General features: G+C 38.5%; 1 protein-coding gene across 5 annotated transcripts in view; it reads left to right on the plus strand.

Annotated features, from left to right (window-relative positions):
* Positions 1 to 18,516, plus strand: part of KCNMB2 (potassium calcium-activated channel subfamily M regulatory beta subunit 2) — a 224,279-nt gene that overhangs the window by 70,551 nt on the left and 135,212 nt on the right. Inside the window, exon 3 of one of the 5 annotated variants that reach the window (XM_070582401.1) lies at positions 15,288 to 15,403. The exons of the other annotated variants lie outside the window; for them this stretch is intronic. Coding sequence (XP_070438502.1) covers positions 15,324 to 15,403 — 80 coding nt within the window. The 5' untranslated portion in view covers positions 15,288 to 15,323. The remainder of the gene's footprint in view (positions 1 to 15,287; positions 15,404 to 18,516) is intronic. 5 annotated transcript variants of the gene reach the window in all.

Raw genomic sequence — 18,516 nt, forward strand, 5'->3', positions numbered from 1 at the left:
ACCTTCCTCCTTGAACTCTCCTCTCTTGGATTCTCTGCTAATGCTTAATGCAAAAAGGAGGACTGAACATGAGAAGTCAAGAGCACTTGGTTTTCCTCAGTGAATCTAGACTCTATTCCCACTTGATCTGTTAAATAAATATTCTTTACAAAGGAAACCTAGGAAAGGAAAAATAATAATTTATGGTTTCTGCCAATTAAAGTGCACTTAACTTATCATTTAACTTCCTATAACACAGAACACAAATCGGGGAATAAACGTAGTGAAATACTGGAGAAATTCAGTTAGCCATCATTTCTGAGATTAGAGAATGGGGTTTGATGATTGTGATTTAGCGATATTCTCAATGGATTATAATCTAAAACTATAGAGAAAATGATGAGCTTTTTTACGTGCCCACTTCAGGGTGTGATTCAAATGAATTGAAGAATACTACTGGGAGATGCGACTGCAAAAGGACCCTCTAGCAGCCGACTCGAATAGCAGACTCTACCACGGGAGGCCATGGTCTGGCTTTCCTATTAAGGAACACTACATAGTCTCCTGGGATTTGGGGAAAGGGAACATCGTATTAGAAAAAAGGGAGATGCTCTAATGCCTAAGTCTTTTAAAGAATTCTAGCTGTGTTGCCCTGGACAGAATACTTCCTACTGTGCCTATGTTTGAACCATTACATTTATATCTAAGAAAACAGACCCAGTTTTAAATTGCTCATGGCCCAAAAGTATGGACTGCTTTCACTTAAAAGATCTCAGTCTACTTAAATACTTTCTCCTGACATTATCTCAACAAGACAACATTCACTTCTTTAACTGAAGTAAATTTAATTAATTGAATTTAAGGTGTGTAATGAATATTTTACTTCAGATCACTCCTTTTCTGTAATTTTTTAAATGACGCCTAATTATCTACAACTAGCCCCAAACTCCTTATTCCAACCCCCAATTAGCTTTCCAAACTTCTCTTCTTTGACTCCTTTCTGGCATGTTTAGTACCAGCCATATTGAATTACTCACTATTCACCATAGAACGGTCCTAAATTTTCCTACATTTGTATGTCTGTTCACACTACTTTCTCTCCTTGGATTTGTTTCTTTATCATAAATAGTGGGTTCTGCAGTATCGAGCATGCAAGGATGAACCAAAAGCACTCTGTAGGAAAAATTAACAGGAACAGAAGTCATAATCTCACCTGGGATGTAAAGTGGTAAAGGGCATAACATTTATCAAAAGTCTGAGGGGCTGAGTCAAGTTCAAGGTCAAGACCCTAGGTATGGGGTCTTATTTGCTTAGGGTGAGGATGGGGGGTTTGGGAAGCATAAGAGACACTGAAATCACATTGGGACTCTCTGTCATGAGTCTCCGAGGTCCAGAACAACATAAACAGTGTCCTGCTCTGAGGAATAAGGCTAATAATATCCTAAGATCACAGTCATCTTTGTACTTTGTTATGTAACATTTATTGATTACCTGTAATGTGAAAAGCTTTGTGCCAGCCACTGATCAATATTGATCACAAAGATCAATAAGACAAACTCCTTGACATCAAAGAAATCTGCAATGGACACAAATAACTTAAGAAGTGAATGAAAGGCCAAAGAGGGGAAGTGGTGAGGTTGGGCTCATGGAAATAACCAAATTATAGTTTCCAAATTGAACCTCTTCATTAAGTTTGGGCCTTTATAGAGTAAGGCAAAATGCTCTGCAGACCTTTGTACCCTCCAAAGGCAACTCTGCATTACAAACCAGTACACAGTAATCAGCATATATGGGTTATGGTTCTGAAAAAACTAGAAAGATAAGACAATGTTGAATATACTCCCAGTGTTACCAGGTATTACCAGCAGATTCACATTATAGTTGTGCTCAAATAGTTCTGAATCTCCAATGCTAAGGCAAGATCTCATCCTATCCCAGTGTCCTCAGTATTGCTCCTCTCCTGCCCTTATGTCCATGTATGAATGACACCAAGTCCACTTCTCAGAAGTTGCTTTAAGAGACTCTGCTACTATCGAAAATTTTGTTTTCATGTGAGGGCCATGACAAGCAAAGCGGTGTCAAAGGATGACCTGGGTGGGCTTTAGTTCCCTGCCTCCCCAACAATTTCCATCAACACTCTCTAGAACCCACTGCCAACGAAACCTACAATGTAAGTTAAATGTGTGTTTGAACACAAAATCAATTTCAAAATAAGTGTCCTGGCACCCTCTTCAACAAGATTGCCACCCCTAATCTCTCCTGTAAAGCCAACATTAATGCCAAGATCATGGAATATTGATATCTATTGATTCCAGTCACAGAGAGAATGACCCCTTCCAAACTCTTTGCTACACTTTGTTACCTGGACCCCAACCAGGCTTAAATTGGTCTGGAATATCACAATTTTTTTTAAACAATTGTGCCAGCTTCTGGTCCTTATAACTACCCTATGGGCTTCAGACACCTGTTTACAGCAAATCTAAGGCAGTGACAGGGTAACAGACATTATGCCATTCCTCCATCCTTGACCTTTCCTCTTCTTTCCTATCTTGAGCTTCCCAGATACAAAACAAAAGCTAGGAAATCTATCAATAGATGCAAATTTATGTGGGTAATGGGGATCTGAGCTTCAAATCTGCCAAGCAATATGTTCCATAACATTAGTGAACTCTGCTCTCAAGGTCGGAAATGCCAGAATAGTTTTTAAGAAAGTCTCCATGAAAGCTTAACCAGCTTTAGTGTTTTAGGAAGCAAATTACATTTATCTGGAAAAGTGAATTTGTGTGGAACACCTTCTTCTTTGGTAACAGTGTGTGAGTCATTATTTATAAGCAAGGAAACAAACCAAAAAACAATAAAACTGCACAGCATCCTTAAGACAGAGGAAGTGTTTTCCTCTGTCTCCTGGTGGAAGCTTAACTCTCTAAAGGATTCAGATAACTGAACTCCGAGAAAGGCTGAGACCCTTTCTATTCTTCTTAACAGGGTCCTTGGAGGTGAAAATTACTTTTTACGCACTGCCCAACCCACTTGGCCATCTTCCCGTTTCAGTTTCATTCCTCTCTGAGGCTGGTAAACCTCTCAGTGCCTTCTGAGATTTCTGGTAAAGACGTCATTCACAGTGGTGCTTCCTGCCTAACACAGGACGAAAGGGGACTGACAAGTTATTAGTGTTGCCACCCATGGCCAAACTGGGAGAATGGGCTAGAGGACCCAAGCTTCTTAGCCAAAGGACCTTGTATGCATTTTACCCCACGATCTACAACAAGCCAACAAAACTACTCAGCTTCTTCCTGTCCAGATAACGTTCTTTGATTCCCTTTTACTGCCCATGTTTAGGTATAAAAAGCACATGGTGGACACTGGATGGATGGATGGATGAATAATGGCCCCTCACTAGAACCAGGGTATTTAAAGAGTGAGAAAGAGAAACTCTAATCTCAGATGTGCTGTTTGCTGCAATTCAAATTAAAGGGTATGGTGAGGGAAGCTGGGACTAAAGCTATTGACTAAAATTCAATTTATAGATTTTAGTTTCTCTTGACACTCCACTGGCTAACTAATTTGAGTTTTACTAACTGTTAATTGTTTTGATATAATTCTCAATCCATACAAGCATACCCAGCATAATGGATCTAGATGTTAACTCTCTTATGGAGAAAATAGCAATTCTAGCCACAGCTTCAAGTCACGCACGATTTCCAGCTTTGCCTAGAAGATATTTTCCCTTTAAAATAAAAAGAAGGCCTGTTTAGTTTGCATTCACTGCAACAGGTTGACAGTGCAACAGGTAGGGGAGCAGTTTAATTGAAGTTATGAATTATTCTGCATCATCTGGGAGGCAAGACCATGTTACTCATGCTTTTGCTTCCTTTGGAAACAAAATAGCAGGATGCCTCAGGAAATGTACACATCTCAAAACAGAGGCTCAGGGCCCTGTCTGACTGTTGGGTGTGTCCCTCTGCCTATTGCCATAACAAACAATACCCTACAGCACAAAGAGAGGCTAGATTAAGGGGGAAAGACAGCGCATAGAGAGTGCTGCAAAACCTCTCAGATCAAACCAAGACCAAGAATTTGGTCCAGGGATGCAAAACCTGATGCTAGACTCCTCAAAAGTCAAAACGAACAGCTGCCATCTTTCTGATACAGGATCTTAGGGAGAAATGTTTAAGAAGGCAGAATCAGGCAACTGAGATTAAATTTATGGAGCGCCTGTGACTTCACTGGTTTCTATTTATTTGAATGGTGAGCTCTAATGAAAAGGCCTTTGAGGGGAAGGTCTTGGTCTCACCAGGCCTGAGGTGAAACAGGACAGATGGAAGCAGTGCAGGGCGCGGTGGCACGAGTCTGAGCCCAATGGAGAGGAAAAGTTTCCGCTCTACCCCCCATGTGGAATGTACTGAGGCTCCTGGACTGTGGAGATCAAAAGGAATGATGTTTGTTTGGTTGTGTGATTTTTCGGCTTTGGGACACAGCAGGAGACGGCACCCTAGACAAGGCAGTGCTCTTCTGCAGTGGAAAGCCTGGAGGAAGGCCAGCAGTGCCCGGTGGACAAAGGCTTGACTGAGCAAATGCTCAACAGCCTGGGAGATGAGCCAAAATACCTGCTTGAGGAGGGTGCTTTACCGGTATGCTTGAGCTGCGGAAAGGTAAAAGCCAGCACAATTTGGATACAAAATACTGATTTGTTCTACTCCCTTCCAACAGACTGGTGAGGCCTGAGCACATACACATTACCAAGACAAGTCTCACAGACATGAGATTCTGGTTTTCAATCATTATAATATCCCTTACACAGGTACCTATAAAAAACATATACACACATCCAAAAACACACCTTCCTCACAGTGAGCTCAGTTTTCACACCAGGCAGAGAAAAAAGCAAATGATAGGTTTAGATGTAACTGCAGTGGAACAGCTCTGAGAGGCTTCATTTCACAGATTTCTGTAAATTAGTAGGAATATCATTTGGCATCCTGCAATTCTCCACACCAAGTTCTCATCACTCTCGACACAGCTCTGCCCAGTCTCCTGCATCAAATTCCTTCTTCACTCAGGCTACATGGTCAAGCGAGAGAGCTGAAAAACTTTACATCTAGATGTACATTCTGTGTCTCTTTCACACACCAGTGATTCACCCCTGAGTCCGCATGGCCACATTTAAGCGTTTATGTTCTGGCATAAAATTATTTTTCAGCTTAGTATTATTGTAAAGATCACTGTCTGGTAGATGATAAATTACTGTAATTATAAAAATCCAACACTTCAATTATTGCTCATTGCCTACTAATTCATAATCATTAGTACCAAAACAATTGTTACCGCCAGAGTTTCATAATTTTCCTGACATCACTGATCTTGAGACACAGAAAGGATATTCCATCTGCACACCTCATACAGTTTATGGTTTGTTCATTTGTACCAAATTCAGTACTTTTGGACTTCGGGTTTAAAATTAGATACAATAAATAATTCACTGTTTGAGGATTTGATGTGGTTGAAGCTGTGACTCAGATATGACAATAAATAAGAGGCTCATTTCTTTCCAATTCTCCAACTCCAACCCAGAGAGTCACAGCAAATTATTTCTCACACAAAACATTCCTTCAATTTAGATGAATTATGTTTTTCAGGGATATCATTTAAAAATGCAAATAGAGGGACCCATATCCTAAATAATTGCCTTGCAAGATCACTGTGTTGGGGACTTAGAAACATATAATCAGAAAGAAAAACACACTCCCTCAGCCTCTTCGTAACTTCAAGTGTCCAGTGTTCGATCTGTCTTCATGTGGAACAAATATGCAAAATTAGCCCAGTAACTTGAACAGGGCTTCTGGGGCCTCTTTCCAAGAACTATCTTTCTCTATCAGTGGGGTCTCTTCTGAGCATTGCTTTTTCTGTTCCTGAGATCAGGAGTTTCCTGTGACACAAGGGTGGAGAAGTATCTTATGACACAGGGGAGCTTTGATGAGAGGTATCTCATGACACAACAGAACTACAAATACTGGCAGAGAAGTGGTGAGCAGATCCTTTATCAATATCTAATAACCTTTAGAGGCTAATTAATTACAGTGATCTTTAATCTCTTCATTTTTATGATGAAATTACAGAACGAGAAAATTTCTGAGGTCCCACACCATCTGATTCTAATATTCTATGGGTCGGTGAAGGTAAATGATCTAGCACAAGTGAAATGAAGGTCATGCAGGGAGAGGTGCTTTATGAAGAAAACACTGACAAACTCATAGAGGGAAGCTGGGGACACTAGTCAGTCACAACGACGTAGAAGAAACCCAAGGCTCGTAATGAACCCTGCGTATGGTGGTTATTTTGCATCTATGGTATACCATTCCCCCTTTCTAACATCTTACTGGGCATTCTCCTTGAAGGTTCTCTAAGATGGACTTTAAACTTATGATGCCCCACGGTGATTTCAGTATTTCTGTCAATCCTGCTTCTCCTACTGTTTCTGTTTCTATCAAGCGTTCCTAGCACCCTCTTAGCTGTACAGTCTTCAAACTTATTACACCCCTCTCTGTCCCTGGAAACTCATCCAAATGTGGCTCAATCCTGCCAATTCTACTTCCACAGTCTATTACAGATGTATCCTTTTCACCATCAGCACTTTAGTTCACACCTCATTGTGGATTCCCACAATACCTCATTTACCTCCTCACCCCTTCTCTCTCTCTGGCAGCCAATCTATAAACGGCCACGAGAGTTCTTTCCCAAAGGGCAGGTCAGAGCCTATTATTCTTAAATACATTCAGTTGTACCGCTTAGTCTACACATAAAATTCAAACTCCCCAGACTGCTTTTGATTCCCACAACCTGGTTTCAACCAAACTGTTTTTGTTTATTTCCTTCTAATCTCTTTCACATACACTCCTAACTTACTGAAGTCCATTGTCTTTCCTCTATATTTTTCCTGTTTTTATTCCCCTCGATTGCCTTCACCATTATCTCTACATGTCTAAATCTACTCTTGTGTCAAGGCACCAATGGAATGCCACCTCTTCTCTGAAGCTTTTCCCCATCCTCCTGCTGGAAGTAATCTTTTCTACCTCCCAAACACTGACGGTGTTTAATCGACACCTCTCTTATGGCACTTCTCACTTTTTATGTTGAAATATTTCTTTAAAAAATGCTCATGACAAGAATGAAAACTCCTTGAGTAACGAATGGAGTGCCTTGTAAATTTTATGGTGCCATTTCATATATAGATTTAAGTTATTGAATATCTTATTAGACGAGACAGATATGAAAAAATTACATTTCAGCCGGAAAGTATATTTGAAAGAATATATGAATTAGAGGGGTGGTTAAATGGGCTGTTCTCGTATAGACTAACAAATTGTTGCAGAACCCCTTCCATAGAAGCCTTGTAAAATAGCATTAGCCCGTCATTTATTTGTGGTCCTTCCGAGATTCAAGTTGCTGGTCAGATGGTCTTTTGACATCTGTGAATCCAAGAAGCATCTTAAAATATTGCACATTGTTTAGGACAGAAGCAAGGTCGTGTTAGAACAATTCTAGCTGATTGTGTGTTGATCTTTTATTATGTATCATGTAATATATTACATGCTTTTCATTAATTATCTTAATTCTCACAGTAATTTGATGAGGTCATATGATTTTTCACTATTTTTCGGATGGGAAGTTTGAGACACAGATATAGTTAATAAATTGTCCAGGGTTAAACAACTAATAAATGGAAATCCCAGAAAGTAAACCGAAGTAACTTGACTCTAGAATTTACCCACTTTACCCTTGTACTACCCTGCCTCTGGTAGAGAAGAAAGAATATTGACCTTGAAGTTAGATAAGCGTTTGCTTCTTTCTCTGCTGTTTACTATTAGTTGTGTGATCTTGAACAAATTACTCGTCCTATCTGAGACTCACTTCATTACCTATAAAATGGTTAAAATAAGGTATTATTTTAACACCTACCTGGCAGAGTTCTTAACAGAAATAAATAAAATAATATCTCCATAACCCAACCTGAGGCTCCTCACCCTCAGGAGTACGTTTCCACTTCAGCAGAAAGATGCTTTTCTCAGCCTGATCCTAAGTTGTCCATTCTCCTCCTACATGTTCTTTCCTATACTTTCACTGTCCTCGAGTCATCACTAACATCAAAGGCCTCCTGGAACATTAAAAAAATGGGACCCATTCTAGCATATCCACACCTATGTCCACCAATTAGCTCTATAAAACATGAGAAGGACATTTGAAATGTAAGGTTTTCTTTATTTTTTGGTCAACTTCTTGGTTTGTGTGCCCTTAAGAACATCCTCCTATTATTTCTGTATAGAATGAGGGATGGAATCAGAGAGCAGTATGAGGATGTATTAACCTCATGGCTAAGAGCAGGAGAGGAAAAGATTTCGTCCTGCAGTTATATATTTAAGCGTCTAGTACAAAACCTGACGCAGAACAGATGTTGCATAAATATCAGTTGTCTTTCCTTGCTCCAGAAGGAAAACGGTGTCATGAAATATTGAAATGTTAAAAAGGAAAAGAACAAAAGCCCTCACGCTCTCGTGGACTATCTATCACAACTTGCTACAATCCAATGAAATGGGCACAAGATACAACCTCTATTGATAAGTCTCAATGCCTTGAAAGCTTTCCTCCTTTTCTTATACGTATGTTTGAAAACTCATTTGGATTAAAAAAAATAGTATTACCCACAACCAAAAATTAATTCCCAACTCACAGAGCCAAAATTCTCATTTTTTAATAAAGACCAACATGTCAATTTTTCTTTCATGAATTGTGCTTTGGATGTTGTACCTAAAAACTCATCACCAAAGCCACAGTCACCTACATTTTCTCCTACGTTTTCTTCTAGAAGTTTTATAGTTTTGTGTTTTGCATTTAGATCTACGATCTATTTTGAGTTGATTTTTGTGAAAGATGTAAAATCTTTGTCTAGGTTTGTTTGCTTGCTTGCTTGTTTGCTTGCATGTGGATGTCCGATTGGTCCAGCACCATTTGTTGAAAAGACTGTCTTTTTTCCATTGAATTGTCTTTGCTCCTTTGAGAAAGAGCAGCTGACTACATTTGTTTAGGTATACTTCTGGGCTCTCGGTTGTGTTCCATTGCCGATGTATGTATCATTTCACCAATATGTTCCACACTGTCTTGATTACTTTAACTTTATAGTCAGTCTCAAAGTCAGGCAGTATGAGTCCTGTTCTTCTTTAGTATTGTGTTAGTGATTCTAGGCCTTTGTCTTTCCACATAAACTTTATAATCAGTTTGTCAATATCCGCAAAATAGCTTAGAGGGATTATGTTAAACCTGAAACTCAAGTTGGGAAGAACTGACATCTTAACCATATCTAGTCTCCTAATCCATGAATATGGAATATCTCTATTAATGTAGATTTTCTTTCATTTCTTTCATCAGAGTTTTGTGGTTTTCCATATATAGATCCTGTACGTATTTTGTTGGATTTATACCTAAGAATTACTCTTTTTGGGTACAATATTAAATAATATTATTTTCCTTTAATTTCAGATTCCATTTGTTTATTGCTGGTGTATAGGAAAGCAATTGACTTTTGTATATTAACCTTGTATCTTGTGATAACTAATCACTTATTAGTTCTAAGAGTTTTTTTAATGAGCTTTTTGGGGTTTTCTGCATAGACAATCATATAATCTCTGAAGAAATAAAATTTTATTTCTTCTTTCTGAAACTGTATTCCTTTTATTTCTTTTTCATGTCTTAACTTTAATAACTAGGACTTTCAGAACAATGTGAAGTAGAAGTGGTGAGAGAAAATTCTTCCCTTGTTCCTGATCTTAGGGGGAAAGAATTCAGTTTCTCACCAGTAAGTATGTTAACTGTAGGTTTTCTGTACCTGTTCATTATCAAGTTGAGAAAGTTCCCCTCTAACAGTAGTTTGTTGAGAGTTTTTATCATGAATGGAAAGATCTCATTTTTAAAGACTCCAACTTTTCTTTTAACTTTTATTTTTCATCTCTACATGCTTCCAAATTGTGCTTACTTACCCATTTTATTTTTATACCCTTGGTTCCTAAAATGGTATAATTAAGCCATCTGGAGATTTTTATAAGACTTCATAAATAGCCAGGATTTTGCCCCCAGGTAAAATAAATTACTGCAATCATGTCTAATAACACACAATAGTTTATTCTAAGTATCTCTAAGATTGGTTTGGGGAAAAACAATCAAGATAGAGCTTCTGTTTCTTATAACATAACTTTCAGCAAGTGGATGCTGTAGACATGCATACATGGGATGCCTTGACATGGATATTGTGAGTCAAATGCTGAGAATGGTGTCCAAGTACAAAGAGCAAAGATTTCTCCTTTTCTAAGAAGGATTTGCTTATCTATGAGAAATAGCAGTTTAATAAGATGAATGTAGAATGAAGATCAGAGTTCTAGCCAGGTTCATTCATTAAGTAGTTGTGTAATCTTGGGCAAGTCATCTGACATCTCTCCAGTTCTGTGGTCTCATTTGTCAAGTGCAATGACAATAATAACCACCACCACCACTGTGTGCTCCCCATCTACTTCACAGTATTAATTCAGAGCTAAACAGGATGATAGATGTGAAACTGCTTTTTTTGTAATTTTCAAGCACAACAAAAATGAAAAGCATTATTATTATTAGAACTGCAAATTAGAAAGAAGGATTCTGACATTCTCTCATCAGATTTTTACACTTAAACTCCATCATTGAGGCAATTACATTTTCTGGGATTTCAAGCTTTTAGTTGAAATTCATTGCTAGAGTAAAACCCATGTGGGGTGATCACAACACTCAAGGCTGAAGTTTTCAAACACAGCACCAATTTCCAGTCTGGCCCGATCACACTGGCATGAAAATAACACTGTTGTGTCAGTTTGACTTATTTAATCCACTTCTTCACCAGTCAAATGAGGTAACTGGTCATTTAGAGGGGCTCTTGATGGTGGGTTTGAATCAGAAAGTGAGAATATTTAGCTGTTCTAAATGGTGTGGAAATAACCAGCTTCAGCTTTCCCCACTCGTGCAAGATATTTCACACAGCAAGTTATTTGCAGAGTCAGTTATCCCTTCACATGGCTAATGCTGAGCTCCAACCATGTGTCAGGTACCATGCAGGAAATATAAAGCCAAAAGAAAAGGTCCCCGCCATACAAACATACCATGAAATACAACTCAGCAACAAAAAGAAAAAAACAATTGCAGGCAACAATCTGGATGAACCTCAAGGAAATTGTGCTGAGTGAAAAAAGCCAATCTCAAAAAGATGTCTACTGCATGATTTCATGCAAAAACATTCACGAAGTAACATTCATGAAATAACATAATTATAGAGATGGAGAATGGAATAGTGGTTGCCAGGGGTTAGGGATGAGAGCGGAGGGGTTGGAAGTGACTATAAAGAGGTCACATGAGATGATGGTACAATTAAGTTTCCTGATTAGCGTGGTGGTTACACAAAGTTAAACATGTGACAAAGCTGTATAGTGCTATATAAACACACACACCCACAAGTGCATGTATAGCTGATGAACCTGAATAAGCTCTAGGGACTGTGTCAGTGTCAATTTCTTGATTTTTATATTGTACCATAGCTGTGTAAAATGCTAACATTAGCAGAGACTGCGGGAAAGGTGCGCAGGACTTCCCTGTACATTTGTTTGCAACTTTCTATGAATCTATAATTATTTCAAAACATAAAGTTCAAAAAAGACAAGTTCCCCATAGAATGTACAGCATCAAGAGTGAACCATAATGTAAACCATGGACTTTGGGCAATCTAGGTGCAGCAATTGACACAAATGTACCACTCTGGTGGGGAATGTTGATATTGGGGGAGGCTCTGTATGTGTGGGGATAGAGGATATATGGGAAATCACTGTACCTTCCCCTCAATTTTGCTCTGACCCTAAAACTGCTCTAAGAAAAAGTCTTAATTAAAAAAGTCAAAAGAATAATATTTCATGACATATGAAAATTATATGAAATTTAAATGTCAGTGTCCTTAATAAAGTTTTATTGGAACACACACACACAGAGAAAAGAGATGAGGTCCCTTCCCTCCAGGAGCTAAAAGTCAGATCTCTTTGATCTCCCCAACCTGTAGGAACCAGTAGGTTCTAGTCACAGAAATACCTCAAATTTCAGTCCCTCCAGCCTGACCTTCTCAGGATCTTACCCTGTTATTGTTGGGATCCTTCAGGGGTCTCTCACATGTGCCGCCTCCTCCCCCCTCAATCTCCATTGCTCACTGAATCACCACTGCCTTATTTCTCAAACTGTCTATGAAAATGCTGAGTCGTTTTTTAATACCTTCATCCCTGAAGAGCTCAGACCTCATCCATGGAGCTACTAGAGGAATAGGCAATGTCTTCTCCATCCCTCTTCACACTGCACACCTTTAGACATCCAAACAATAGCCTTCTCACAGACCACGTCCCCCAGGACAAACCAGCACGGGAAATATATCCCTAAGGGTCCGCCAGTTCCACCACTTCACCAGCCATGTCTGGTTGTCAGGAGTCATTTAGAGTCCTATAAGAACGATAAGGTCCAATGTGTGATTAACTACTTAACCAGAGTACCTAATCAGGGAAGGCTTCCAAGAAGCTAGTGTTCGACTGAGACTTCAAAGTAAAGGAGAAACTCTAGGGAGAAAGAAGGCAAGAGACAATTCCAGGCAAAAGAAACCTGTGTACAAAGACACTGAGAAAGCACATCGTAGAATGATTAGTGGCTCACTATTGGAGTACTGATGTTTGGGGGTGGGGGCAGGTGGCAGAGACGAGGACTGGCATCCAGCACTGATGATTTCCAAGGCTCATGTCCTGTGACTGGGAAACATGCTCAGACACAACTCCATGAGAAATACTGTGCTCTGTCACACCTAGGGCTTACATCCATTCTGAGGCACCTAGAACCCAAGCTGTCCAGCTTGGCAGGCTGTCCTCAGCACTGGAGTGGCAATGTGATGATTGAGGCCAAGAAAGGGCTGCTTTTGCCCCAGTGCACTCACCGGCCATCCTTAAGCTAAATGTAATGTGTGTGTGTACGTGCGTGTGTGCATCACCAGCTTCTGCTCTCTGACTTATGTCAGTTTCTGCTGTAGACCCACCCTTCCTTTTGCACCCTGTCCAAAGCCGTGAGGCAGAGTGGAGGGCAAACGTGGTGTTACAGAAGCACTGGACTTGGAACCAGACGATCACAGTAGGAGTCAAAGTTTCACATCCCTGACAAGCTACGTGCACCTAGCAAGGACATTTTATTGAGCTTTAGTTTACTTACCATAAAATGGGGATAAGAATCCACTATACAGAGCTCTTGTTAAATTAAATGGAGAAATATATGTAAAAATGCCTTTCACGGGCCTTCAGCCCTAAGAGATATGTTCTTGTTTTTTATGCTTTGGCTTTCTGTTTCTAATGGTAGTTCCCCTCCCTGTTCAAAATCCAAGATGTTCGTGTGTTCTTTCACCACTGTTCACATTTGGAATTCTCCTAATGCAAACCCCTGGGAGGACAATTTTAGTGCCCTGTATTTCTTTGGAAGGAGAAGGAAAGACCAGTAGAGGGAGGTGAATTGAAACCAAGAACGAAAGGCAGCCAGCGAAGGGACAATATCAAGCCAGCTACCTCTTCAGGTCACTGATGTAGAATCCTACCAGGAAAGCCCTAGAAGCCAGTGTAGAAGGGCACTTCAGAGAAAGTGGTATTTTTTATCCAGTCACTGGTTAGGGGTGCTGCTGGTGGAGCATAATGTCACTTCTTAATGGAACTTCTGTCCTGCTGAGCAGGCCTGAGAAAGCCCACAGGCGAGACACATAGTTACTCATGGCAGACAATTGGAAGTCATACACTGAGATGGTGAGGAAGAGAATAAGGGTGAAGCACCAAGATTGAATGAGTCTGAGAAACACAGAGGTGTCAAGATGACCAAAAGTCTCAGTGCATACATTTACCTTTCAACAGAAGAAAATGTATTACCTATTTAACAAATAATAGCAGGATTTCTGGCACCACTTGGGAGGGGGCAGATGTTTTATGGGGTCCTCCTGGAACGATATAATGAGAACATATTTTTTCCAGATAGAAGTAAGGCAGGCCTCCATCTCTGGCATCCATCTGCGTGCACTAACCTGCATCCAAAGTTATGACTTTCAAAAAAGAGTCTCTGATGTGAACACAAGAAAACGTAGTTAGTATCACAAAAGGAGACAGTGTCCAGAGAAGTGGATCTGGGAACATTTGTTTCCTGAGGGCATCTGTCTCCCTGCCTAGATGATAGTCCTGGAGAGACATTTTCAGGATCACAGGCAAATACAACAGCTGTAAGGCAGAGCCCAAGACACGCTACCACCTGCACTGGGCTCTGGAAACAGGCAAGGATTTGGCAAGGGCTCAATGTCTGTGACACAGGTTGCAATGAATAATGAGGCACATTAATTTGTTTCTTCCAAATTATAAAGCTTGGTTTAACTTCTGGCTTCATATTGGCCCAGACTTAGCATAAGTTTGCTATGCAGGCCAGAAAAGAGTAGGCTGAATCTCCAAGGGGCAAATGGCATCTGTTCCTCTGACTTAAAAGAGGGTAAAAAGGAAACAGTTTCGAGATGTTGGGTGTAGCCCAGGGCAAACAGGAAAAGGATCTGCTACCGTGGATGCTGCTGAAGTCGCTCCTTCCAGGCCAGCGAATCTGTGGGTTAGTCAGATAGGACTGCAGACGGGAGGGTGGTGGAGCGCTCTCTGGCATCAATCTCCCAAACCACAACTCCAGATAGTAAGTTAATAGGGTGTCGTACTGTTAATGAACTTGGTCTGGCCATGGTGACAGAGTTCATTAGAGAATATTTATCCTCCACTCAAGCAGGAGAAAAATGACTTCAATAAAAACTATGCCAGCTCCACAGATACATGATCTTTATTAAAAAGCATTTTCAGTAGTAGAATTCATTACATATTCACGTAATTAATCTGGATCCACCTCTCCATATGTATTATTGTTGGATAAATTCTAGTAAACTTTAAGGAAAATAAATACGTTCTTACAGCTATACTGTAATTGAAAATAGACGTAATAAAGAAGACAATTATAAAGTGTGTTTATATTTTGATTTTGTGGGATCGATTTTTAATCTCTCCAGATCAAAGTAAAGAACCAACCTGCCTTCTGATGAATCGTCCTGGGTTGCACGTACATTGATGCAGGCAGAAGGAGAAGCGAAAGGGAGAAGATTCTTCCCAGGCAGCTGAAGTTTATTACTTGTGTGCTTTTTCCATCTTTTCCTTTTTATATTCTAGAAATACACTCAAGGCAAAATTTAGAGACCAAAGTGAATGAGGAAAAAGAGCATAGCTGCTTTCTATCAGGATCTGGCAATGTCTTGTAGTTCGAAGACCTGCAGAATCGAAACAACGTGAGTTAAAATCCTAGCGCCACCTCGTATAAGCATAGAAAAGTTACTCGAACTCTCTGAACCCAAATTTCATCATCTACAAAACATGAATAAGAAGCCTACATCACAGCATTTTGAGGATTAATTGAGAATATATGCTACTCATCTATAACATATTATGTACTTAAAAATGGTTAAGTAGGGGCTGGCCCGGTGGCATACCGGTTAAGTTCGCACACTCCATTTTGGCAGCCCGGGATTTGCAGGTTCGGATCCTGGGTGTGGACCTCTTATCAAGCCGTGCTGTGGCAGGTGTCTCACATACAAAATAGAGAAAGAACGGCACAGATGTTAGCTCAGGGCCAATCTTCTTCAGCAAAAAGAGGATTGGCAGCAGATATTAGCTCAGGGCTAATCTTCCTCAAAAAACAAAAGGGTTAAGTGGCCTTTACTTCATGTTATTTTGAATAACCAAGTCAGGTTTTTTCATTTATTTAAAAAAATCTTTATTGAACATCTACCATGGGCCAGTCGTAATGTTTTAGGTTCTGGGGATACAGAAATGAACAATATGGGCATGATCCTGACTGCCTTAAAGTAAAAAAGATAGTCATTGAACAAATACTTACTAGTAATTCATGAAAAACAAGGGTTTTGTTTCAAGCAAAACGAATAAAGCCATAGTGATTTATTATTATTTTCAAGCAGGAGTATCAGTAATGCTTCAATATAATAATGTATAAAAATAATCTCTAAAAATAATTTAGAGATCTACGTATTCTTGAAATATCCATAGTATTGTTGTTCATACTTCATCTATATAAAAAGCAGCATTTTATAAATAAGTTGTTTCTCTGTCCTCTTAACACTGTTTTTGAGTGAAGTATTCCTGCTTCATATAAACCTAACTCACTTCCAAGCTCTGCTTAGTGCTCTACAGTATGCATAGATCACATTTTATTTATCTGTTCTCCTAGCCGTAGGCGCCTAAATTGCTTTACCTCCTTGCTACTATAAGCAATTTGACAAATAAACATCGACACACATATATTCTTATGAATCTATTGAAGAGTTTTTTGGTATGTATATATATCCAGACATCTGATTTTGCGTACTTAATGTCACTGATAGATTTTTGTATCATTTTCCAATTCCCCGTCTCCTTGCTAAAGCATGGCATTATTTGATGTGCTGATATTTGTCATGTGACAGATGGAGAGTGGTATTTCCTTGTTTTTTAAATTTGCATTTCTCTAATTTTTATATTGTTCATATCTTAGTATGATTATTAGGTTAATTATATCCTTCAGTTCGTGGCACATAGATATTTCATCCTCTAAATAATATTGTTGTCCATTTTTCTATTAGGTTTCCTGCCATTTCTTACTGATTTATAATTACCAGCATGTATGGTTTAGATGTTAGTATTCTTTGTTTTACACTTTGCAAATAACTTCTCTCAGTTTGTCATCTTCTGATAGTTTTACCTATGCTTTCTTTCATTGAATATAATCTGTGTTTTGATGTAATTAAATCTTTCACCTTTGCCCTTTATGTTTTAAGGTCTTTTGGTCTTGTTCCAGAAATTCTTCCCCATATAGAAATTATAGATATTCTCAAACATCACCTTCCATTTTCTTTATATTTTTACTATTCTCATTTAGAATTTATTTTAATTAGAGACATTTTACATATGATGTGAAGTAGGGATCAACTTTTTTTCCATATGATGAGTCAATTCTCCCAACACTATCTGTAAAATTCTCTCTTTTATCCACTGGTTTGTGAAGTTGTTTATAATATACAACTGTGGCCTTATTAATATGCTTTAAATATTTAAATTTAATAATGTTATATGTTTAGTATTGAGTAAGAAAATTCCCCTCTTTACTCCTTTTTTTCCCTCCTTTAATTATTGTAGCTACTTCTGGACCTTTAGTTGTCTATACATTGTTTAGAATTAATTTGTCAAGTTTCCCTTCAAAATTCTTCTGGTATTTTAATTGAATTTACACCAATAAATTAATTCAGAGATTATTGAATCTTGAGGCTTTAGGTTACATATCTAGCCAATTCTCTTTCTTTTTAGATCAATGTTAGCATTTGATACATTTCCAAAAATTTATCAGTTTCATTTCATTCAAATTTATTAGCATCAATGATTCACTGTTTTTTATTATATTTTTAATTTATTTTTTACTTTGTCTATTTTCCTTATTTCATTCTGGATTTCAAGTATTTTCACTTATCTTTTTAATTAGTCTTGCCATTGATTGATTTCTCTTGTTTGTCTTTTCAAAGAAGGAAATTTTGGTTTGATTTATACACACTTACAAAATACTTTAGACTGAAGAGCAGTAAAAGCATCTCATGCCAACATATGAAGGATATGGTTAAAATAGTATTTATGGGAAAATTTATACTTTTCAATATATTTATCACAAAACAAGAAGGACCAAAAATTTGAACTGAACGTTCAGTTCAAGTGAGCAATAGAGCAAACCCAAAGAAATAAGAGGAAAGAAATAGTAAAATTAATGGCAAAAATCAATGAGAGAGAGAAAAACAACAAAAAAAAATAGCCAAAATTGACAATTTATGCTTTTTAAAGTGCTGTTACATAGATGACATCTCTCAGGGCTTGACTTTACACTGTAGACTAGTACATAAGCTAAAAAAAAAAAAAAAAACTGGGATTTTTGTTGTTTGCGTTCATTGTTTTGTTATTGAAATGTTGAGAGTTTTGGTAAGAAAAACCATAGAGGCAAAGATATTTAAATTAGCAAACAGTAAAGTGGAGCTTTGTTACTGTCCTTACTGAAAGATGGTATAACACACTTGTTTAAAAGGACAAGCTCCACATTCAGCCCGAATAGGTTCAATGTTTGGCTCCACCACTTCCTTGCTATGTGATCTCAGGCTCTCTAAGCCTCAGTTTCCTCATTTGCAACATGGGGAGCATAATGGTTTCAGCCTCAGAGAGCAGTCATAAGAATTAAATGAGATAAAATAAAGTATATAATGTGCTTAGCATAATGCTCAGTAAATGTTAGCTCTCTCTGTGTCTGGGTCTTAGTAAACTGTATTATATTTAAATACCCTCTTCAAATGGAAAAGAAAATCTTGGATAAACT

Source organism: Equus przewalskii, chromosome 18, assembly GCF_037783145.1.
Source record: "Equus przewalskii isolate Varuska chromosome 18, EquPr2, whole genome shotgun sequence".
Lineage (NCBI taxonomy): Eukaryota > Metazoa > Chordata > Mammalia > Perissodactyla > Equidae > Equus > Equus przewalskii.